The 25859-nt window shown below is 35.9% G+C and overlaps 1 protein-coding gene across 10 annotated transcripts in view; it reads left to right on the plus strand.

Annotated features, from left to right (window-relative positions):
* The window catches only part of NTRK2 (neurotrophic receptor tyrosine kinase 2), a 197375-nt gene that overhangs the window by 70542 nt on the left and 100974 nt on the right, over nucleotides 1-25859 (plus strand). For 3 of the 10 annotated variants that reach the window (XM_064404318.1, XM_064404314.1, XM_064404313.1), the window contains 2 exons: nucleotides 4089-4199; nucleotides 7504-7575. The exons of 2 other annotated variants lie outside the window; for them this stretch is intronic. In XM_064404318.1, coding sequence (XP_064260388.1) covers nucleotides 4089-4199; nucleotides 7504-7575 — 183 coding nt within the window. Of the gene's footprint in view, nucleotides 1-4088; nucleotides 4200-7503; nucleotides 7576-17222; nucleotides 17292-18183; nucleotides 24471-25859 lie in introns of those variants that run through there. 5 more of the 10 variants (XM_064404319.1, XM_064404320.1, XM_064404321.1 and 2 more) reach the window with 5 other exon arrangements.

A 25859-nucleotide genomic window follows, 5' to 3' on the forward strand; every position in this document is an offset into this window, starting at 1 on the left:
GTGCTAGTGCATTCTTGTTTTGGTGTATAGTCAGCTACAGGTAGATAAATATCTTCCTAAATGTAACTCAAAATAATTTGCTGCTTCATTTAGCAGAACTTCATGGTTTTAATTTGTCCAGTATCGTCATAGTTTAGTCTTAAAAACCAAATATATCACTTTTTAAAATATTACGTGACTTCACTGCTTATGATGCACATTTTTTGTGCAGCAATATGATTGCTGTTCTGACACATTTATCTTGTTTAATTTCACTAAAAGGTGTTGCTAACAATGTAGAAAAGGTCTAAAAGATGATAGATCTAGGATGGGAAAATATGGAAAATGAACCTCACTTGATTTTGCGTGATTATTGCAAGCAGAACAAACAGATTCAGTTTTCCTTTTCTGCAGTATAATATTTTCTAGTTCTTTGTATAGAGCTTCATCTGTCTTACATGGCAGGACATGTGGTTGGAGATTCCACATACTAGTGCTATCTTGACTGCTACTTCATGAAGAAAATTACATTTTCTCCTTTCTGAGGCAGACTGTAAGGAATTCAATAATTATATTGTAAGCAAGTGTAGTGTGTGGCAGTTTTGGTTGAACAAATAGTTCTGAACTGTAAATCATGCAAAACTCTAAGCACAGAAGCTGAATGATATCTTGAAGTAGCAGGAAGTAACTGTCATGGGTCAAGAGTAAAAGTCATAGGTCAACTGTCATGGGCTGAGTAAGGGTTTTGTTATACACAAAGGTGACTCTAGTCAGAAGAACAAAAGTCCAAGAATAAGAGCAGGTGAACCTCCTGCAAATCAGTCATTGAGCACAATGAAAAACACAGTTAAAATCTTCAGAGACAGATGGGATTACTTTTTTCCAGAATAAAAACCAAAAAAGCCCAAGCCTGATATTGTACATGACCTGAGAAGTGAGGGAGTGAGGGAGAAGTGAAAACAGAGACAAGGAAATACAGAAGAGGAGGACTTAAGGTTCAAGTGAGAAGACTAGAAAAGGTGTGCAGGTAGGGAATTTCTGAAGTTGTGATGAGGAAAGAGGAAAAGGGTGCTGTGTAACTAAGAAAAAACAAGCCAAAGAAGGCAAAAATCACACCCTTTTCCAATTTTGTACTGGAAGGATTGATTATATTGTGAATACAAAGAGAAGAGTATGAAGAGACTAAGATGGGAGCCCAGAGCTGTGTAGGAGTTGCTGGGATTGAAGATGCCATACTTGGTTGTGATGAGGAAGGTGGGATTCTCTTCAGTTCTGTTGGAAGCACTACAAAAACAGGCATAGTGTGATTTCTTGTCTATCTGGGGAAAGTCCCAAACAGGCTTTGAAATGGTTCCTGATATTGCGAAGAGAAATGAAGAAGGAAAAAAATCTGTGAGAAAGTGTATGAAGAAAGGAGTGAAAGCAAAAGAAAACCCTAAGGGGAGAGGATTGAGAGTTGTGGAGGGTATCATCTCTGATGACGTGAGAGGCCTGATAATGTATTGCAGAACAACAAAGTAAGAGCATTTTCTAAGTGCGGATGGTACTGGAAATGCGTATTTACAAGTATTTTGCAAACACTGCCAGACTTTGTCCAGTCACCATGACTGGGCCCAGGAGCTGTTCTGAGCTCAGTAACAGCAGAGTGAAAGCTTGGGAAGCTAGCTTTTCTTTTCTCTAAAGGCTGCCATACTGAAATGGAGCTCTTGCAGTCAGTGGAACTGTATGGTCGTGAGGCTGGTTTGCTAGTGTGGAATTTGATATCAGAAGCTGTCTGTGTTTCAAAATAATATCATGGGACTAGAGGAAGACATCTGTGTTTCTGTTGTAAGTGATGTCCTGCTGCTTTGTTATTAATAGTGTCCTGCAGTCACCTGTTTTTCATGGTGCCCCTCAGTGAATTTGCATAGTCTTGAATTCCAACACACCTTTTTAAGAAAACCAAAAAAAAAAAAAAAAAAAGGAACGAAAAATTAAAATATTAAACCTTGAACCAAGGCCAGATCAATGTCACTAAAAATGCAAGGTCAAGAAATGTGCTTCTTTTGCTACAGCCACTATGGGATCAAAAAGGTAGGAAGCTGAGATAGCAAAGCTCTGTACAGTGGCATTCACCCACAAGATTGGATGTGAACATATCTATCCAAGAGTACAGTAACAAATGCAATCAGCAGCCAGAATTTTCTCTATTTCAATGAATACAGTGAACTTCAGTGTGTACAATATGTACAATTAAAATAATGAATGCAAAAAAATGAGGCTTCTCCCACCCACCATGTGCAAATCCTTGTTCATGCAGAAGCAGCTGATTAGAGCTCTGGATCAGCTGTGTAAAATTAGAAGGATGGTTTGTTCTGGCATGGTGTTGGGTGCTGTAGGGTTCAACCAGCAGTGAGACAAATCTCCTTGCCCTAGCCTGTCTTATTGCTTTTTCAGCACCACAAACACCACTGATGGAAATAGGAGCCACCTGTCAGTGCAGAATCAGCACTGTGTTAGATTCCACAGACAGCAGATTTGTAACATACATAGAAGGGGAAAATTTTGCCCTTGGTCTGCAAAAGACTTTATACATAGGATTGTATGGAGATCATTATTTGCAAACCATTACAGGTCCTCTCTGACCTGTAGTTAGGTGGCTGTAGGAGTTATAGCCAAGATTGCAAACTTTTTTTAAGGAGATATGTTCTACTGCCTTTTATTCTTCCTTGATTTTGTATAAAAACAGCCATGGGGCTGAACACAACCATGTAACCAAAATGGGAAGGTTTTTAATTTGAAATGTAATGGGAACGAGACCATTTAATAATGGTCTTTTAATTAGGAATATTCTTTTCTGGTTTTATCAGAAAGAATTAATTAATAGATGTTATAGACCCTTGGATATGGCATTTAGATATTGCCAGTTCATAGCATTGTAACACATCATTCATTGCTTGAATCTTAAGGAACAGAGCTAGAGCGCAAATGTAAGCTGATAGAAACATGAATGAATCTTCTCTGTCTGTGTAGCACCGTGTAATTCCTGTTTTAAAGCTCTTGCTGAACTCACTGTGTTGTCGTCTTAGAGGGGTTTTGTGCTAGGACTGAAGGCGCATTTATTTCTGGCTTTGCTATAGAGTAGGCTTGTGCATTGTCCTTCGCGTGTTGTACCCATCTGTTTCCCCCTTACTTAATGAGTGTCTGTGTCATTGTATAACTCACTGTTTCTTACCTTTGCTCTTTTAATCTTTTTTGGACTTTTCTTTTGCTAGCATACAAAAATGTGTATTTCCATGGTGTGAGCAGAAGTGTTGTATTTCAGAGTTCAGGGCTCAAGGGATAATCTCCTTCTGAATGCAATTATTCCAGTACAGAATTTTTAATTCTCTATATACTTGGTGTAAGATAATGGCTGGCATATTATCTCATGACATTATTTCTGTAATTATTAAGTAAAGAAGCTGCAGTGTTACTGTGGTGACTTTTTATATCCTATTAGTGTAGAAGGCAACTGAATTTAATTCCAGTAGTAGCAATTCCTACCTTTGTCAATGTTACCATATTATCCTTGATAAAGATGGCATATCTAATCTCTAGACAGTGAAAGTATTGGTAATTAAAGGCAATTAAAGGGAAATTAATCACATGGATGTTTTGAAAGTAACCAATTTCTCTCACGCGTGAATTCACTCTCTTGGACAACACTGTGCACTCCTTTGTGCTGTCACAGCCTGTATACTTCTGCTAATGCACTGCTGTGTGACAGTGAGGACAGGAGTCACCATATTTCTTCCTTCTTGTAGTGGATGGTAAACAAAACAATTATTTCATATTTCCACCTTGCTGGTTTTTGTTGTGTTGTGTCTCTTTAAGAGGAAATTCCTAAAGTCAATGATCTTTTGGCTATTGGATGTTTTTCTTCAAGTTCACTTGATTTGATTGCATTTAAAAAGAAATCTTGGCTTAATTGTTTCCCATTTTTAATGTTGTTGATTTGTTTAATAAAGGTAGAAAAGTAGTTTTATAAATTAAGTTATGACTTCTGTTTAGAAGTGCATTAATAGGGGATGATTTTCTTTAGGACTGCTAGATGAGCCAAGAGCAAAGGAAGGTGCTTTGTGTTACAGTAAATAGCGCTGTGGCTGGACCTACTGAAGAAAAGCTGTTGAAGACAGACATTTGTAGGAAAAGAGGCCATAGAAGAAAAACTAAGGAATATGTTGAGGAGGGAAAACCTGGTAAGAAGGAGGATGAGTCAATTTGAAGATAAATAAGGAGAAAATAATCACACACCTTCCTATGTTTAATCTAATGGTAGGCTTTTTGCTCCCCATTTACTTCTGTCTATCACTTTAGTGCTAATCAATATAAAACAGCAGTTATTTGAATTTTTTCCTGCCACACAAATTATAGCTTTCCATGTAATTTTATTTTGTTTCATTCTATAAAGAGCTTTTCTTTAAAATCAATGACCTAAACATGTCCTTTTTTAGGGCCAAATTCCTCATAGAAGATATGCTCAAAGTTCTTTAAGGAACTTTTAATTTCCAAAGAATTATCAAAAGACTGGAAAGCCACATTCTGTCTCAGTGGTACAAACAAAAACATAGTAGTAGCACAGGCAATTAATAGCATCTTTTACTCATTTACCATAATTAATATAACATGATTCAACACACACACACACACACACACACACACACACACACACACATATATGTGTGTGTATTTAAAAGTATATGTAACATTTATGTTGTTAAGTGTTACACAGTCTGACACACACAAACTTTGAGTGCTTATCTAGAGGTGGTCTTCATGTTGTCTCAAATGAATTTATAGTTTCTTTTCATGTATAGGTTGCATATGAGCTAGTTTTGAAAAGCCAAAAGAAAAATGCACATGGATATGTAAAAAGCTGGAGTAAGGACCATGCTGTGGGAGCTCATTAATGATTCAGAATGGTTGGTTTCAGTTTTCCCTCCTTCCTTTCACAAGGCAAAATCCAATCAATAGTTTCCTTTCAAGGTCAGAACTGCTGCTTGATGTCTGTCCTTCTCACAACCCTTGTCCAGTCATAGGAGTGTTTTGAAAGATTTAATTACTATTTTATTAGAGATTGTCATCAATAACTTAGCGTAGTTTGACTCGGACAGACAATCGCATTATTACTGGAGAGGGCTTTGCTCTGATCCAACTGCAAGGGTGCTGCTTTTGTAAACAGCATCATGTCAGGCATGAAAGGGGCTTTTCCACTGCTGTCCTATCTCCAGTAATACTGTGGTTTCATTATGGACAGGAAAGCTGTTAAGCAGAGTTATATATCAATTATTTAATTTTGCAAGATTTGTAAAATACAGTTGAGTTTGAGAAAATTTTCTATCTTTGCAAAGGAAAGGTTGTTTCCATTGCATGGGCAATGATGCTTCTTAATGTGTTTTGGTAGTTTGTTTTCCAGAGCTGCAAGTGAAATATGTATTTTAAAAAAATATTAATATGGTTTTTTATCTGCCATTTTTTTCTAGATTTTTGATAAATTTCTTTTCCTTTATTTAGAATTAAGTTCAATGTAGGCTAAGTAAACGTGTTGCATGCTCATTAACTACCCTTACTTCCTGAAGTTATATTGTAAATCCTAGGGGAAGTACCAGATCCAGTATTTTAATTGCAGCAAAGGAAACAATGCTCCTTTAATGGCAGTGGAAATATTTGTTCCTGTAAAATATCTTTCCTGTTTTGAGAAATATCATAAACAGTCAGAAATACAGAAAAATATTTTAATATCTTTTGTTTAGAATCCTGTTAGAGTACTCTTTCAGCCAAGCATTTTCTTTCTGAATAAGCTGCCAAAATAGAGTTTTGATGCTTTGTCAAAAGGCAAGCAAGGCTTTGTGTCATTCCTTAAATGCTTCAGTTCTGACAAAGACATCATACTGCTTTATAGTGTCTGGTTTTTGAAAATTAAATTCTCTGACTTTAAAGTGATATTTAAGATCTGTTAACTTGACTTGATGAGCTGAATATATTTGCAGGAGCTAAAACATTTGGTCTGGTATAATTTTTGTGTTGGCTGAAAAATAATAAACAACATTCAGGCCATCATCTCTGCTTTCTCCTGCCTTTTAGGAAAATCTGGACAAGATAAAGCTCAAAAGTCATGACAGAGTTCAGAGTTATCATAATAATTCTAGGAGCAAACTTCTGAAGCTTAGCTTTATTATAGAATATTATGAAATTAGTCGTGCTTGTTGAACATGATAGATCTGGATTTGTTGTTGGTCATAATCCTGAATCAGTCAAAGAATATCCACAGTTCACTTTGCTCATTCTACTGACATAATATTTAATATGGTCTAAAAAAATTCTTTATATATTCTATTGATTTTATGGTGTTCATAAAATGCTAGTAATAGAAAATCTATTTCTATTGCTGTTTTTTTTAATGTTAATGTAATTTCCAAGGAAAAAGCTCTTCAGTGACTCATATGAAATATATTGGAGGGAGTTTGTGTGTACATATATATATAAATGTGCAGTTACACAAATTTTCAAGTGGTATAATTTAAATAGATTATTTAAATTGAGCATTGCCATTTGGCTGGGATTTGCTTTTATATATTTTTTATTTTTAGATGTTTGTCCCTACATTGAATTAGTAACCTATGTCCAGGTCTGCTGGCTACAGATCTGCTGCCTTTGCATGTGAAGTTAATCTTTTTTCATGTTGCAAAGAATACCCAGCACTGAATTTACAATTCTTCGGTCCACATTTATGTGATCTCAGCCACATGCTGAGGTACCTTGAAGCAGAACACAGGGAGATGTGGGTACCTGTTGTTTAGCTGCATGGGTACCTCCTGCCTTCAGCAAGGGAACACCAGGGCCTCTGGCACAACAGAGGGGCACTTGCAGAAGCTTTAGGCAGCACAAGTTGGTTACAGGTTACTTTTAGTACCGGGCGTGAGGAGTAGAGCCATGTGCTGAACAAGCTGTTTCAATGTTAATTATTAAGGGGTTTGCCTCCCGGTGATACCCATCAAAAGCAAAAGTCCTAGACAAAATCATAAGAACCAAGTAAAAAAAAAATTCTTCATGCAGTATGACCAAGCCTTGAGTCTGACTTTTGTGCCAACTATTAGTACCACAAGTTTGTCTTTGTAGGCCAAGAATAGACACCAAGAAGAATTTGGCAAGTGACTGAAGAATATCTTCTTGCTGCTTATCATAAAGCATGATCTTGCAATTTTTAATATTTTTAAGTGATGTGTGCTTCTATAGCTCTAAAACACGTGTGCAATTTGTGTCTGGTAGAATCCAGTCCAAAAAATACCAGTAATGACAGTCTTATGTTATAGATGGTTATGAGTGAAAAATGCGAAATAAGAACAATCTAAAAATATCACAATGGATGTTTTCTCTTCTGCAGTGTAGAAAGAAAAATAAAGCAATTGATGAAGAAATATAAATTTTAAAATGAGTGGCATTGGCAATTGCAGTCCAAACCCTTTACATTAATTGCATTAATGGTAATGCATTCCATTCCAGTTCATGGTGAAGTAAAAGGAGTTGGTCTGGTAGATCAGATATGGCTTTCATTGCAAGACTGCGACAATGAAGGTGAGATTATAAAGGTATTCAGACTAACATGTAAAGATTGTTATTAAATATACCTGATTAATTATTTATTCTTAGAACAGATGCCACTATAAAATACTACATATGTTTCAGTTATTTTTTCAGGATGTATGTATTCTGTTATGTATATTTGTGTATACATGGATACATACATTTCTGGTTGAAAAAATACACATGCAGTCAAAATTGTGAATAATTAATGGTGTATATTATGTTCCCTTATGAATCTGGGAAATTAATGTCAGGGATTTGAACAGAACTTGAAAGGTATTTTTTTTCCTATTGAAATATTTGAAAAATTGGAATGGTCTAAATAACCATGTGAAAACATAAGTTGCTGTCCTGGTTTGCTCATTACAAATACATTGTGGAGCAACTGTTACAAATCTATTGGTGTAAGCAAACCTAGCTGTGTATCCAGGGAGATGCTGCAAATCTTGGGCTTCTACTTAGGCTTGTGTGTGGTTTGGGTGGGGTTTTTTTAAAGTTTTTTAACGTTTATTCAATCAACATCTTATTTTCCAGTCCAGGCAAGAGTAAAATCACAAAAGCTCTCAAGTACCTTTAATGCATTTTTCTGACAGAATGTCAAAAATTGCTTTGTGTTCCATCAATAGTAATTCATGGCAACACGCCTAAATAATTACTGTTGGCCAAATGCCAGACTTCTGGGCCCTACACTAACAAATATTGGTACAATCATTTTGAAAATTATAAATTTAGTTGCAATAATAACATGCATCTCACATAACTGACTCACCTCTTCCAATTAACTTCATGTAATCAGAAATAACTTAGTTCTGTATTATCTTTTAAGTGGTCTCTCTGGACAATAGTCATAGTGTGTGGTTTGCACATACTGTATAATTTGACTTTGTTTTGGGGCAATGCAGAGCAGTCTTTGAGGTTACCAGTATGCCATCAAAGCCAATGGGGCGAGGGCATGGTCTCTGACCCATAGGGAAAGGCATAGATTGTGTCCACAGGTTTAAAACTCGCTGCTCCCTCATTCCTCAAGTAGGATGGCCCTATAAGTACTTGAAAAAATATTTTGACACATGCTCTCCTTTGAAGTGTACTGGAACATTTTATAGGAGACTGTTGTTTGTCTTGGGTCAAAATAGTAACTTACTTTAATATAGATTAAATAACTGTGGATAAAAGAAAAGAAGATACAGCCCTGCATATTTTTATTTACTTGTAAATATGTGCCCTGAACCTTTTTGTATTTGAAGTCTTTACCTTAGCACATGGGCCTGGAAGCAAGTAGTCTTGCACATACCATTTACACCAGAGAGATTCTGGCTTGTTAACTACTGTTTGGATCTTCTTATATGTCTGTTCCATGTCGTCTTTTGTGTCTGAATTCACATGATTAGGCAGGTATGAAGTGGTCACTCAAGCTATAGTTTACAGTGGCCTTTATCTTTTGGGACGAGGCTGGGGACTTGGGGATGAGATGGGAGCCCTGTCTTATGTAAGAAAGAAAGCAAGTGTTAGCACTGTTGCTGGTTCTTTGTGCAGTGGCTGTAGCAGAAGTGAAGAAAATCACCTTGGCCAACACTGGCAGCATCATGGCCAAAGCATTGCCAGGTTCCTGTACTCCTGACCTGCAGTTGTTGCAGGCTGGAACCCATTTAGTTTCTGGAGCCCAAAAGCAGGCCTTCTGATTGCCTGACCAAAGAAGAGTCAGGTGTATTCTTATGCCTACTTATTGATTGAAAAGTCAATTTGACTGTGAAGACTGAGGACTCTGCTTTTCTTAAAAGGCACCTTTAGGGGAATTGTCACCAAGAAAAGTATCAATGTCTCTTCTTTGTTTTGAAATATTATTTCAAATGCATATCAAGCATTTTGTTAACCTTAATACATGTACAAGATTATTCTTTGTGTAGAAAGATGGAAATTCAGAAGGCTCACCTCAGCAATGCTACAGAGATAATTGAGCAATAGAAATACTCCTTTCCTGGTTCTGTCTCTACAAAGTTATATGACAGTAATATGCTGGAGAGTGGTTTTACTTGACCTGGTAACAGGACAGGAGTTAGGGTTTCAGTTAGGGAGAAAGGGAAAGGATATTTCTATTTCTGTTTAAACACCTTGGAAATTTCTGTTCCTAGTGTATCAGTGGTAGCTGGCACTCTTTGGCAGACAAAGAGTATTCAGACAGAAATTCGAAGTTATATAACATATATGGCATCCTGTGTGCCAGATGTAGATGTAAATCCATGCACTTCACTTGCAATTTCCTGCAGTAAGATAACAGTCTTATTCACTGATTTGCTAATAGCCTGCTCTGGCAGCTATGGCAATAACACATGGTATCTCTTACAGATTTATGTCTCATTTATTTGATGATAACTAAATTTATAATTACATAGTATCACATAGTAAAATTGTTTACTTTTACTGTAAAGTGCCTGGGTCTACAGGTGGGGCTTTTTGGCAGTAATATAGGCAGAATTAGCACATTAAATGTACGTGATTTGTTGCATCAAAAGGGTGCTGTAAGAGGTAGAATTCATAAATACGAAGAGTGGAATCTTCCCTTATCCTAAGACCACTTTTCTTCTCCTTTTCTTGGTGTATCCTTTGAAGAGTGCTTCTTTGAATGGGGAACCATTTTGTGTCCATGTAAAACTGAGAACAGAGTAAAGCAAACCAAGGTTAGACTGGAGTAAGTGCACGTGGTTTTCACTATGGTTCCAAGTAGATGGGATTTGGAAGATTCAAATTCCTTCACTTAGTACTGTTTTGTGCAGTATTTCTCCTTACAAATATTCTCCATCTTCTGCACTGGGAAGGGATTCCAATATACTGTAATATCCATGGAGGAAAAAAAAGTTTATGGAGCCTTGTAATAGGTGCAGGACCTGAATGCACATTCTTCAAACTGCCTACTATTGTATGCAAAACTTCAAGATGACTTTTCAGGAATGTAAAAGTAGGCCTCGAGATTCAGGAGGAAACATCCTGTGCCTCATCCTTCATCACCCTCAAAGGCCATGTGTTACTGCAGAGGACTATTTTAGCTAAGGTTCAGTGGACAGCAACTCGAAGGTTGTCTCTTTCCTATTCTGTGACATTGGATTTGAGGTAAGAGATAACTAGAGACGTTCTTTCACTCTTTTGTCTTTTTCCTTGATGAAGGCCGTGGGTGACTGGCCACCAATTGAAAGTAACTCTGTTCACCAAGACTCTGTGGGTCCATGTATCCAGATGGTTTTTAACCCTGAGAACCATGCACTCATCCAAGCCATAGGCAGCCAGTTTCTCCAGGAAAGCACTGTGGGGAAGGCTTTTAAAGGCTTGACTAAAGTACAGGCAGACAACATCCATAGTCTTTCCCTCATTCACTAAATGTGTTGCCTTGTCATAGATGTAGACCAGGTTTGTCAATCAGAACCAACATGTCATAAACACATGCTGTGTGGGCCTGATCACCTATGGTACCTACATCTTAAGTTTTCAGTCCAGAGAGAATTTGTGGGGTGAAATATTTAAGCCAAGGTTGTATCAAAATGGGGCAGTGATCTCTGGCCCAGACTTAGAAGTCTGCAGAAGATGGATGAAGAAGACATGCACAGAAATCATGTAGTTTATCTTCATGTAGCATAATATTAATGGGACTATCTGGAATTTGGCTCTTGGTTGTTTGCTCTCAGTCCATTATCTTGATCATTGACCACAATCAAGAATTATGAGATTTTTAAAGGAAAATTGTTAATTGCCATGTGGAGGTCCTTGATTAGTAGTGACTGTAAAGGAAAGCAGTTGAAATTAATGAAGTAAAGAAACCCTATAGTAGTTTTACTGGAGGCGCCGAGTGATTGTGAGGTGAACCTTTTAAGAATTGTTCAGATTTCACAGACACAAGGTAAAATGTCATAGCAAGGAAGATGGAGAATTGCTCAGTAACATCTGTGAGGACAGTAATTGATAAAAGGTGTTAATATTGTAGTAAGGGAACAGTAAACAAAATAATCCTATTATAAATGAACATAGGTGATACAGTTCCATAACTCCTATAGTACTGTAACAAGCACTGTTGTTTCCCTAATTTGTATATAAAAACTCTCTTGCCAGGTCTTATTAAAAGGTCATATATTGAAAATGCAGAATATTTGAAATTACTCAAGATAACTGGATGGTATTGTTGTCTTCAATATTTGGGTAGAGACAGAATGGTTTCAAAATTGACAGTGATTCTCTTTTTCAAAGGGGCAAGACATAATTATGCTGTGTCCTTCAAGTGCTCTGAACTTCCTTGTGGCTGTAAACTGACTCTTGTCAAAATTGTAGCTGTGTAGTAGCATCTCTGTATTTTACATGCATTCTAATGAGTGCATTAAACACAAATTCTGGAATGTCATAAGGTAAAGGGCCTTTTTTCCTAAGACCTTTGACTTTTCAAGTACTTGCAAGATGCTTTGAGAAAGCATCCCTTGATTTATTGATTGATGTCTGAGGAATACAGTGTTTCATGCAAATGCTGTGTAAAATAACCCGCAGATATCCATTTTTTAAAATGTGTATGCAAATAGTAATTGCTACACTCCTTCCTGTGAGTTGGGTTTCCACTAATGCACATATTCTGTGATTCTGTGGGGAGCTGTTGTTAATGTTGGGTTCTGTTTCAGTTTCTGATCAGTTGCTTATTCAGAGTCTCTCTTTTTTCCTTAAACTGTCCCTGAATTAGAAGCTCTGTAAAATATATATATTGGCTGTCTCTGAGCAATGGTCGTTCGAGCTTCAGTTCTTAATGTCCTTGACTGACTAATCAATAGGAAGCAAAACAACTACAGCATGAGCAGCAGTACTGTAAATGGAAACTTCTGTTGGATATTGCACTGAAAGTCATGAGGGTAATGACTCTCATTGAGAAAGACGCAATATTTTTTCCTTCAAGAGTGCAGAGCACAAATGTTTTCTTTTCTGCTGCCTCCTTGGAAAATGACTATCATATCCAATGCATCATAAAATAAAATCAGAAATAAAATCAAAAGTCCAGATCAAACTAAAGAAAAACAGATTAAGGCATTAAATGATCCTTGTTAACAGTATAGAGGACAGTTAATACAAAATATTTTTGGTCTCTAAAATGTTGAGTAAAAATGTCCTGTTTTATAATTTCTTATTTCTAACTTCTTTTATACTGAGAACAGCTTTATGTGGTTCTATACCTAAGTATGTGTAATTCTGTTTTACCTCCATTCTCATTTCATAAACAATTAAATAGTTTGAATACTGGCTGCAATACTGACGTTGATGACTACAATATTATTATACTTATTTGGAAATCTAATACAGGTGGAAGCATCCATAAAATTACAAGCTATGTATCCTTATCTGCGGGGCATAAATTTAGACATTAGAGGAAGAGACAGTTATAGTGGAAGAGAAATCTTTATAACATACTGTATATTTTGAAGAAACTTTTTAGCTTTGTGTTGCTGTAAATAGTCCTGAGTTTAATACAATTGTGTGCTACCTTCCTGTTCAAAATAATGGGAGCATATAAGAGGGTCAAAACTCTTTACCTTGTTGTGTAACTTCATAGGTCAGACTATTTACTCTCTTCTGGTCCTATTTTTCCTATTTACTAAGTAAATTTGGTTACAGGAAAATTGGATCAGAAAATAGAGACTAATGTTGAATTCAGATACAGAGTTTTCTGTGAATTCCTGGCTTCCAATAAGTTGATTTGTCTTACATACATGCTTTTATCCTTAGGTTAAAAAAGTAATATTTATGCTTGTCATTAGAGCTCTTAATTATATGAATTACAAATATGGTCTTAGTGCTTCATGAGATAAAAACTATTTTTAGATTAAATAAAAAAATTGCAGTGAATATTTACGTTTTTGTGCTCTGAAACAAAAGGCAATATTGAGCCTAGTGCATGTAAAATCTGCAAAATCCTAAGAAAATGTACATATTTCTTCAGAGAATTTTATCTTCTGCTTGCTCTATAAGACAAGACGTTATTCTTCCTTGTGCAACAAAAATTTTGCGGAAGCTACCCAGGAGCTTCTTCTTGCTTTCCAACAAAAATTAGGTGACATTTTGTCCTGATTTTGCCACAGCATTAGCCAGCACTGCTTTTTGAAGCAATGGCTCAGATCCAAGAAGCAAATAAAACTAGGAATAAATTGTTTAATTGTCTTACCTTTTTGAAATGAGAAACTGACAAATTTTATAAGACTACTTTTTTCGGTAATGCACCTGCATCTTACCTTTGCCTTCCTCCTTTCCAGTCATCAGCTTGAACTTTCTCCATAGGAATCACAATTCATGTAAAAAGAATGAAGAGATACATGCCATGTATGCTCAATTTAGTCCACTCTAGAAAAAGTAAAATGTACATTGATTTTTGATTCAAATGCTTTGTTTAGATCAATGCCACAAACAATATTCTGAATAAACCTTATGCAAACCTTATGCAATATTAGAATAAACATTATGCACTTGATGAAGAGAGAATATGGAATGAGACTTAATGTCACAGAAAGTTTCAGTTGTGCAGCACTTCTTTTGCTTGTACTTTCCCTTGAATGATTTGGTTTAGACACATGGTCTCCAAATTTATGCAACTCATATGTAAAGACATAATTGGCAAGTGGGATAAGAGTATATAAAACTTAATTTTGTATTCAGTTAAGTCATCATTATGGGAAACTTTTATTTATTTTGACAGAGTATAGGTCGGGTTGTTAATGACCAAGAGAGACTGACTTCAGATCTCCAGTTTATTACAACTCATTGAAATATAGTATTCCAAATCGTGTTGGAGCAATAAGGATTTTAGGCAACTAAAATTTAGCATCTTGCTTTGTGAAGAAAGTTTTGGAGAATGACCATCATGTAATATTTTCCTTCCTGAATGACTTAGGTGATGGCTTGTAGGGAACATAACCAGTGAGAAGTGTGATTGATATTTTTGAGATTGGTAGAAATTGAGTCCATGAATGTGTAACTGTCTCAAGAACAGTGATTTTCCCAAATATGTGAATTAGATGTTATGACACATATGATGTTACAATGCTGTTGATTGCTCAGGTTTTTTTGTTGTGTGCTGGTTGAAGATGGAAAAAAATTGGCTTCTTTACATTTAAAAAGGATCATGTTTAAAGGCTCTTCTTTCAAAATCAGTACAGTAGGTATAAAGGTAGGGTGGTTCCTGTTACAGTTTTCCTTTCATGCTTTCCACTCTAATGAATTGAAAATCTGGGAACAGTTAGTTGGCATTTTATACAGCTTCCAATCAGAGTAAACTCTCAAAAGAGTACAGATCATGCAGTATCTGAGATACAGGTCTGCAAAGCTCATGAGGTGGTCAACTGTGGTACTTCTAGAAAGTAGGATTAAAAAAAAAGTCCTCACTGGTAGTTCAACCGGATCCTTATTAATTATATAATTCAAACTACTCTTTCTATTAAGCAGTTAGGCTTAAATTTGATGTTCCCAAAATAGTGTACTCCAGATTCTTTATGATGTTTGTTTAAAGACAAGTAATTAATTCAGTGCTGATTTCAAAGCTTTTTGAATGAGGAAATGCTATTGGAGTAAAGTTATCACATTTTAAACTACTTATTATTTTCTTTACTGTCTTGGACAAATTTGCATTTCAGAGAGACAGATACATAATGTTCCTTCAAAGGATGAATGAAGTTCTGTCATTCCTTGTACAGGGACGATGAATAGTTTTTTTCTGTCTTCCACTTTCATTTTGACATTCTTTTATTTTTATTCTTTAATGTACTTTCCTCTGCAAGTCTGAGTGGCAGCTTATATAACAGCAGTGTACTTTTAAAACTAATATTAAACTCAGAATCTAGCACCTCAGCAACAACTCAAGCCAAAATCAAGCTTTGCCTCAACCTACCTGACTCCATTTGAACTCTTGAGAAGTCAGATAGGAGGCTGGCAGTTAGAACACAAGAAATCATCTTCTAAATATCTACTGCCCGTAATATTTTGCCTTTGTTAGTTCAATGTCTCCAAATAGTCAGACATCCAGTATACAAATGAAGTTTTGTTTTTTAAAGCACTTCTGTTCAGTTTCTCCATCTTTATATTTGTCCTGTTTCCTTGCTCCATTGTCCCACTTCACCCCAATCCCCACAATTATTTTGTATTCATATATCCTTTTCTATATACTTCACCTGGTTTCTTTCTTTGTTTTAGTGATTAAAGCTAATAGGCACACCTTTTTTCACCTTTCTCTTCCTTTCACCTTTTTTCTTTCTTTTTTTTGACTCCTTTCTGTTAATAGGTTTTTTCCTTAAAATATATTTTTATTGTGATTAATTTTTCTGCCTTCAATAGGAATTGCAGGACTCCCATGCCTTTGTGGACTTCTTGACTCCTGTAGACTGCTCAGTCATAGGTCTGAAGTTTCTCCCATAATGGTTGTTTTAGATGTCATTGTTGGCTACCAGGGTTACTAAAATACACACAAATGCAACTAAGACTATAGAATAATAGAATCACTTTAAGATTATCAAGTCCAATCATTAACTTAACACTGCCAAGCGCACCACTAAACCATCTCCGTAAGCATCTCTGGTGGTTTGCAAGAAGACATCAGCTTGCCTTCCTTAAAATAGTTGTACCACCTTCCCCTTACCTCTGCCCCTCCATCATGACTTATCATGTGAAGTTTGCAGGAGTTGTAAGCAGATCTGGTTTGTACCTGTGTTTTGCCCATGTGCTGTACACTAAATATTAGTCCTTTAGTTGACAACTTCTCGAATTAAAATTCAGAGGTGTCTTAAAACACAGCAATATGATTTCACTGTGATTGCAGCAGACGAGGTAAGGAATAATCTAAAAGTCAAAAAACCTTTCCCTTGCAATGATTTGCTCTGGTGTTAAAAGTGTGGTATAAATGTGTGTTTTTATGTAAATACATGTACATGTCCTTTGTTTTAAGTTGCCAAGAACATATGCAATCTCCCATATTTGAGAAAACAAAATTCCAGGAGGGGTCTGAATGACTTAGGAAATTCAAAAGGAAAGTAGCACCTATGCAGTAGACTTAATTGTAGACTACTAAAATCCCCAATGATATTTCTTCTTTTCTAACCTATAACTTCTAAACATCCTTCAGACAATTGCTTACTGTTCTGAAATGAGGCTTTCTTCAACTAATACTCTATTTTTGTCTGTGAATTAGCAGATCTCTTTGGGGTTTTTCGGCACCTTACATGAAACCTTAATAACTGTTTCAAAGAAAAGGCATTTTGCCGCACACTTTTGGAAATGTGGGATTGTACAAAGTTAGCAAGTTCAGCATCTGTATGTGTGATTACCTACTTCCAGGGTAGAAACAAACAAAAAAATGCGATGCATTGCGTTGCAATGAATTAGTCATTGCTACTGACAGTGAAATTTACTTCTCTTGAAGCTGATAGTGTAAGTCCCAGTCATTGAAAGCAAATAAAGATTTGGGTCTGAATTGTTTAGATTTCTGTGGAATATGGGTAAGCTTTCAGTCTTCACAAACAGTGAGAACTTATCAAAACAAGATAAAAAAGCCCACAAAACCAGACAAAAATTACTACTGAAGTTTACATTTGCTGACTAATAGTAAAACTCTCACATGTGTTTTTTTCAAATGTCATTAGAACAAGTAATGGTGGCTGTCAACAGTGATGTACATAATAACTCAACTGCATCAGATAACAACAGACTAGGTAAGGCAATGCTGTTTTAGGACATATTTGTGCTATAAAGTCAGCTAGTTGAATTACACACAGGACCCTACATAGCTTTAAAAAAAAAATTCTTATCCTTAGCCAGTCAGGTAAGTTTTGGGGGGATAGGTTTTTCCTTCATCTCAGAGCAGAACACATTCTGGGGAATTTTATGTATTTCAATGTGCCATCATATTTAGTTGTTGATTTTTAAGTTCCTCTTGATATTTAAATACAATTGATTTCAAGATAATTGAAATATATTTCAATTGAATAATATTTCTCCCAGCTCCACTTTTTTCTGCCATTACAGAGGCAGTTAATGCCACTGAGGGCGGCACCTTGTTCAGAGCAGGCAGAAAGGATGACATGCACAGAGCTAAAGTGTGAAACAAAAGTTAGAGAGGATCCTAGTACTTAGAGTAAGTCTGTGGCATAGTGGGGTACCCTACAAGTAATTGGGCTACCAAAATAAAGACAGAGGACTTGACTGTGCACATTGGGCTGTTCTCCATCAGCCTTGGCATAAGGCAGAGCACCTGGCTGAGGTTTTTCTAAGCCATGCATAGCACGGTCCGTCGCTGGAGAATTCTAGACTTACTGCGTTACAGCTCAATCTGAGTATGCTGATATGTTAAAGACAAAGAAATATCACACATTATACATTTTTATTTAACAAATGAAATCTTTAGCAACAAGATAGAGGTAATGTCATCATTTTCATAAATTCATGTTCAGTTTTTATGTAATTTATTTATGCTTTAAATGCTTTTTATGTCTATGTGTTTGATTGTCAAGTATTCATTTGTGTTTGGTCTTTTGTATTGATTTTTCTTTGACTTTTTTTCTTTTTTTAAGCATGATTTCTCACACTTTATTTTGTTTTTTTTAGGTTTTGTTTTATTTCATAAGATCCCACTGGATGGGTAAATGAAATAAGGAAAAGATGAGAGAGGGGCTGTTGAGCTTGTGGAATCTGTATGCTGCACTGTAGGGAGTGGACAGTGTTCTTGCCCAATGAAGTGCCACCTCCCTTGGATTTCTCTTTTAAACATTGGTTATGTTTGGAGAACTATACATTCAAATCAGTAGCTGTTTTTCCAAGAGCAGGGAAAGGTGAAGCCCTGAGGCAGCTAAAAAAACTCAAGAAATTCCAGAAATAAGCTACCACACCCTTTCCTATTGCCTTGTCCTCACTGTGTCTTCCAAAATGACATTGAAATGAAATTATATTGTTTTCTCTGTCAATTTTTTTTTTCTGTTTGAGCTTAACTGGAAAGATGTTGTTTTTATAAATAATATTTATCAAAGGTGAACTGCAAAGCTGCTTTTATTTTATTGAATTAACACCTCTGCAAAAATTTCTACAATGCTTAGTTTGAGTGTGTGTGCAAGCTCACTGATTTCTGTGGAAATGCTCACATCCTTAAAGTTAAGTTCTTGTATATTGGCAGGATATGGTCTTAACTCCTGAAGCAGCAAATTGCAGAGCTGGCCCTGCAAATCTTATGTATGTAGTTCCACTGACTTTACCAGGAAGATGGGGAGTCTAAGTTATATACAGAAAGGTGGCAGTACTTTTTGGTATTTGGGTATTGAACCGGTGCCATCAGTTAGACATTCAATCAGGTTGTGCTTACTCAAGATAGTCCCTAAGTTTGAATAAGCACACAAATCTATAGTAGGCCAGTGCTGATTCTGAGCCAAGAGCAAGAAGAACAATGTGGCTGGTCCTTCAGATGTAGACTTAGAGGCTTGTTTAACTGTCCATATTTAACTGTGAAGTATGCTTCAGAATGTGCTTCACAATACTGCAGAGAAGAGTCTACTGTAACAAGTAAAGCCAAATGAAGGCATGAGCATATTTCAAGAGCAGGGCTGCATTTAGATATGGTACTAGAAATTAATTTTCATTAGATTTATGTATCAAATCCTGAGGATCTACTTTGATCTTTTCCATTTAGGGAATTTTAAGTATGAAGTTTCAGGGATTTTTTAACTGAGAGTTAGCTACAAAGACTAGTAGGGAAAGACTGAGGTAGATGCTTACATTTCTGTGTATTCTGGTCAATTTTTTGAGCTATGATTTGAATTTAGTTCCTTACAATTATGTTTAATGAAATATATGGTATTATTTTGTCCCTAATGTATTTACTTTTCATTGTTGCCTGTTTTTAATTTCACCCATTTTCACTCTTCCATTGTAACACTATTGCCATTTCTTTACTGCAGTCTTTTAAGGCCATACACCATCCCTCTCTTGCTACAGTACTGTCTTGACACTTTAATTCTGTTTCTGTGTATTTACTTGCTTTTTGCCTTCTAAGACTCTTAATACTTCAATTTTTTTCTTGTGTTCTCTTGAGTCTCTTGCATTCAAGTTCTTTATTCCTGCTGTGCTCAAGTTTCAGAAATATCCTTATTAGTCAAGACACGTGTCCACATTTGCATACTTCTAGGCCTATATAGGGAGATACTTCCTTTCCCTTTCCACTAGTTAGGGAAGGGGAGATGCAGTCGCTAAAAATCTGTCCCAAAGATGTATTCTACTCCCCACATTAAAGAAGAGGACAGAGCTGGAAGTCTACTGATGACCTAGGAATCGTGTTGTCTTTGTCACCCTGCACATACTGTGGTGATTTGGGGAGGGATGGCAGCAATTAAGGATATCCATCATAGTTCCTGTTTGAAGTTAGATGTCATCAAGTGCTCTGCTGTTCCTGAGAAAGAGTATTAGGAATGTCTGCCTTTTTTCCTCCCTAAGTCTGTGTCTTATAAGACATGGTTTTATTTTCCAGAGATCATAACTTTCTCTTCTGCTTACTGACTCATTTTACCTTCCTTTTAATTATTTTCTTCTTGGACTTCTTACTTATCCATGAAGCTGTCGTCCTGTTGAAATAATATCTGATATCATAGAGGTGATTCTGAATCAGTAGACAATCATCTAGTGGCAATATTTGAACTAAAGTCAGTGGACTTACATCAAACAAATACTGGATCTTGAGCAGAGCTTGACCCGGTAGCCCGAATTCCAGTTTGATGTTTTGCTGGGACAAAGTCAGCATATTTCAGTTAAGTGTTCACAATTTATTGCCAAATTAATGAGGTGAGAATCTGAACCCTTTTCTTTTGGCAGGGTAAAAGCTAACTCGCAAAGCTGGAATTTGGCAGTTGACTTTTGAAATATTTAATTTTAAAAAGTAGTTCTTTCTGGTTCATAATATTTATATGCATAAATATGCACAGTTATTGATTGGGGATTTTACATAATTTTTTTGTAATTTATTTTGTAGCACTTTGCAGTTCATCTTTATCGCATAGGGGTAGGTTTGACCTTCAAATGTTTCAGAATGTACTGACACAGTATTTTGGATTTTATGTAATCATGGAGGTAGTTTAATAAACAACAACTGATCTATGCACCACTGAAATATATATATATTTTTTTATATCTGTATTGTAGAATATCCTTCTTACATATTTTGTACTACATTATGTTAGACACTCAGTACATTATTACTTGATGCAGATATTCATGGAACATTATGGATTACAGCACATGATTTGTTACTAATAATGTCTTAGCACAGACGTTTAATGCTTGATGGAAAAAGCCTACATGTTCCTACAATGTTTTTTTTCAGTATGTGGACAGAGCCTCTTAAAGCTAAGGAAGCTAAACTCTTAACATGGAAATTATGACACCCACTAGCTTCTGTCTTTCAGCTTGATTGTAAGTGACATTGCTTGTAACTGTAGAGATTCTGATTTGCCCAAATAATATTGATTTACAAAGGGCTCACTTGATTACAAATTCTTGACCTCCTTAAAGTGAGACTGAAACTAAAAAACTTACAGGAACCATTAACATGGTAAAAATTGATGAACATCAAGGATTTGACATTAAAAAGTTTTTATATTGTTTTACTGAGCAATAAAAAAGGCTATGAAATGTCTAAAGGCAGAGTTGCTATTTTTTTTTCTCTGTGCCAGACATGAAACTAAAATAAAAGCATATTTTTAAAGTTCTGATAGAAGGGGTTTATTTGTACTAGAATTTATTTTAGATAGACATTTAATATGCTCAGAGACATGTTGAGATAAGCTGTTGAGCAGTTTGATGGGCAGATTAGTTTGGGGCCTGGAGAGGAAGCACTGCTGGGGGTGGTGTGAGGCAAGTCATGTCATCCAGTCTGTTAAATAAACCTGTTTCTGTTGAATGTGATGGAAGTTTGACCAGTGGCCAGGACTATGTTGCAAAGAAGTGCATTGTTCCCAGGCAGAGGTCAGAGCTGCGCTTGCTACAGCTGCCTGTCATGAAAAGTGAGGCAGGAGCAGTTGCAAAATGTCTGTTCCTGAGGAAAGCTGTCTAGGGACCATCTCTTTTTTAGGGGGAAGCTCACAGCCAGGGCAGAGGCTACTATGAAACATTTTCATGGTAATATGTGTCTTGACTATCGTAACCTGTGAAAGGCAGTCTTCACCCTTTCCATTGCCTTTGTCTACCAGCTGGACCTCTCCCAGGCAGCAGTGAAGCAAAACATGCATTTCAGTGGGAGCAAGATCAAGATCCTTGGAAACATCAGACAGTGCCAAGAAAATCTGTGGACAGCTAGTTGAAAACAATTTTACTGCAAATAGTTCTAATGGGGATTGCTTTTTCTTTTTTGACTGTTGGAAGAAGGACTAAAAATCAATATTTTCCTAAGAAAGCAAATTCCTAAGCCTGGTTTTTCAAAAACTATAAAGCATAGGAATTTTGCCATATGAAAATGGCCCATACACTTCCAAGTGGCTCTGTCAATAGAAGCCTTAATACAAAGTTTGTCAATCCCTTTACCCAGTTGTCTGTGTTGACACCTAATCACCACCATGAAGACCATCACTTTGTTTTCATCTATTTTAATGCTTAAAAACTTGCAAATGGTTTGTAAAGATGAAAGTTATTATCCAACAGAAAATAAAATCACCCTTTCTAAGCTCTTTTTTATTCAGACATTTTTCCAGTTAATAATAATAATTATTGCTAATAATAATATTTTATAATTTGAGATAATTCAAAATTATTATAATATATATAATATATAAAATGATATAATATATAATAGATTATATATATATATATATATATATATAAAAAATATTATATTATATTATATTAGTAGAATGAGCAGCTAAGTATTTTGTTCATGTTTTTTTCAAAAGAAAACCCCAAAAGGTTATGTAAAGGTTTTTAGTATTTTCTTCTTCTCCATCATTCTCTCTGGCTTCTTCTCTTTCTTACCACTTTTTGGTGGTTCTGTTTTTTGTTCTTCAGAGAGCTCAATGTCCTACTTTGTGACTTGGGGTAAGGTCTCTTCTTAGGGCACAAATGTGTAGTGTCTTGGAATATCCTTTTGAAGGACTCTGTCATTGATATGTGACGGTGTAAAGTACTCTAGATCATAACGTAGGTCCATGTTTTGTGAGATTTTCATCATCTGATCTCCAGAACATGAGTTTGTGGGTGGTTGGAAGCATTCAGCATGAATGCAACATCATAGGGTGCACAGAGAATGCTGGTGCTGTGTATTTCACATGTCACAGCCCATTTCATTGTCCCACTTCCATAGGAATGTGTATGCCCAAACTTTTGAAGCTGACTTCCATTTGCTCTGTTTTACTTTTGTTCATACAAATTAAATCTGCTCTGAAGATAGCAAATGATGCATTGTTTGGAAATAAATATAGCTGTTCACTTCCACAAGCATGTATGTGACTGATCTTTGAGAACATGGTATTGTCTTTTAATCAGCCTCGAGATTAACTGGTTGACTTACTTTCATCCAAAAAAAAGCAATAGATTGGAAGAGCCCACATGAGAGTGTGTATTGTTTTAGTATGGACATGCTATATCCTTTTAATTTTAATAGCAACCTTCCATGACTGGCTATATTTTTGCAGCTGCAAGGAGTGTGTTGGATAAGCACGTGTTCTGGCCTGCAGCAGAGTTGTAGGCAGCATAGAGCCAAACTGCTTTCATTTTAAAGAGAGCCATTCCCCCATGGTCTCTAGAGGCAGCAAGTCACAGCAGGGTTACTAAGCAGATTACCTCTTAATATAGGAGGAAACTTGTCTCCTTTGCATACGTTACTTTGGTCCTCAGCTGGAATGACAAGAACAACAATAAAATTTCAGGGAACTATCTGATATTCTAGGAAGTAAAGGTTAAAGTCATGGCTTTCTTATGATAGCTATGTTTTTCTTTGATGTAAGCAGAATAGGGCTTCCTTGTCAGGTGTGTCCACCAAACAGAAAAGAAATCCTGATTTTTTCCTAAGTATTTTAGTGTTTTTAGAGGGTTTGTTTGTTTGGTTTTTTTTAACACAGCTATTTCATAGGTATCACTGACCTTACTAGTGTCTGAGCATAATTGGGCTGCCACACCACTGCACAAACCCAAGACCAGAGTCTTAAACAAATACACTTCAAATCTTTCACAGCCATTCAGAGCGCTCTGTTCCTGACTCTTTTTTTTATATTTCAGGCTCAATTTAAAAACAGGAAGAGTCATTAAGTTGATTTAAAAGTACAGGACTTTATATTTTCCTAAAATATTTTTCCAAAAATATTTTTTTCACACATGGAGAAAGGTAATATTCTAAATTTTAGAGTAAAATTGCCTTCTGCCATAGCATCACATCATGAAAGCCAAATAGCAGAACAGAGACAGTGGGCAGAAACTGATGCACAGGAAGTTCCACCTGAACATGAGGAAGAACTTCTTTGCTGTGCAGCTGACCAAGCACTGGCACAGATCATCCAGAGAAGTTGTGGAGTCTCCCTCAGTAGAGATATTCAAGAACCATCTGTACCCAATCCTGTGCCATGGGCTCTGGGATGACCTGGCTTGAGCAGGGAGGTTGGACCAGAGGAGCCATTGTAGTCCCTTTCAACTTGATCCATTCTGTGATTCCATGGTTTTAAAAATTATTTGCTGTTATCCTTCAGCAAGCTGTGAGTCTTTTCTCCCACTCTTCCCTCTAATTCTTTGTGTTGAAAATCTTTCATGTTTCTTTTAAGTAACAGACAATCATTGTTTTTATTCCCAGATGCTACCACAACACTTTGCACAATTTATAAAAAATGTATTACATGAAATTACTTTTAACAGGCCAATAAAGTTCTATAATTTCATATCATTGTGGCTTTCACTACCTGTAAATTGATCACATTTTGTATTTCATTAGTAATTGTGCACTGCATTGAAAAATATGTCGATTTTTGAGTTCCTCACCTGTTACCTTATAAGCATTCCCCGCCCCACCCCCCCACCTGTTTACAGTAGTTTTATTTCTATTTAACATACTTTAATTTAAATGTATGTATCATTAAAATGTACATTCAAACAAATGTATGTGCATTCAGGTCAAACAACTACATGTTCAGCTGTTGTCTGTAAGACACAAAGTTTTACGTATCAGGCCATACTTCATCTACTTAACTTTACACAAAAAAAGTTTGGTTAAATACTCAAGTACAATGTGGTGATTTTCCAAATTATTTTGAGGAAACAGTGCTGTGATTTGAAGGCCATGTTTTGCTTTGGAACTTCTGTTTGTTGGCCTGAGCTATCTGGATTTCTTGACAAATTTAATGAAAAACAATACAAAAGAATGTTGAAGTGGTTGTGTCATATGTTGTATCCAGGATTTTTATCTTTTTTGCTTTTCACTTGGGCATTTTATATTTTCCCATTAATGTGATTGCTGTATTTGGACTACAGCAGATTACATGTTCATTTTCTGAAATGTTTTGTCATGTTTTTCTCCTCTGGGTTCTTACCAGATCTCTGAGTATTGTACCAATTCTGCTTTCTGTACCCATAGGCAATTTTGAAATTTTTCACTTATTTGAACAATTATGATGTCATGCATAAGAACAAATTTTACACATAAGATTTTTTATCATCATCCATGTAAAATATGCTTTTGGAACTAATTTGGTGTATCCTCAGTATCTAGGAGAAATAGCCTCAATATAAAAGTCCGTTCTTTTTCTAGGAAGGGCTTTCAGTACAACAACTATTAGAAGGAAATTCTGATGTTGATTGAGTTGGTAGATACAATTATTTTGCAGAAAGTATTCAAATAGTATAAATTGTTAGATTCTTCAAAATGCCAAGTAGAAGAACATGCTGAGATTGTGATGTGTTTGATATTTGTTTGTGTAGTAACAAGCTTGCCATTGAAATACTGTTATAGAAGGTTTTCAGACTCAGCAGACCAAGAAGCTGTTATCTAGGGAGAAGAATCAAAAATGAAGCTGAATAAAGGAAAAAGTGAAAAATAGCCATTTACACTGCCTGGGAAATTAAGAAGTCTGTAAAGAAATTAGGAACACTGTAAGAAATAAAAAAGTCTTACTATTCTTGGTAATCCAAATTAGTGTAAAACTGTAAACAAGGGTTTATTTTAAATGAACATGAATTGCAACTTAAAAGTATTGTTGTAGAAGTCTTGATTTTATTATTTTAAATGGGAAAAAGAGATAAAACATGTATTGGATATTTGTATCTTGAGATAC

This window comes from Passer domesticus, chromosome Z, assembly GCF_036417665.1.
Source record: "Passer domesticus isolate bPasDom1 chromosome Z, bPasDom1.hap1, whole genome shotgun sequence".
NCBI lineage: Eukaryota > Metazoa > Chordata > Aves > Passeriformes > Passeridae > Passer > Passer domesticus.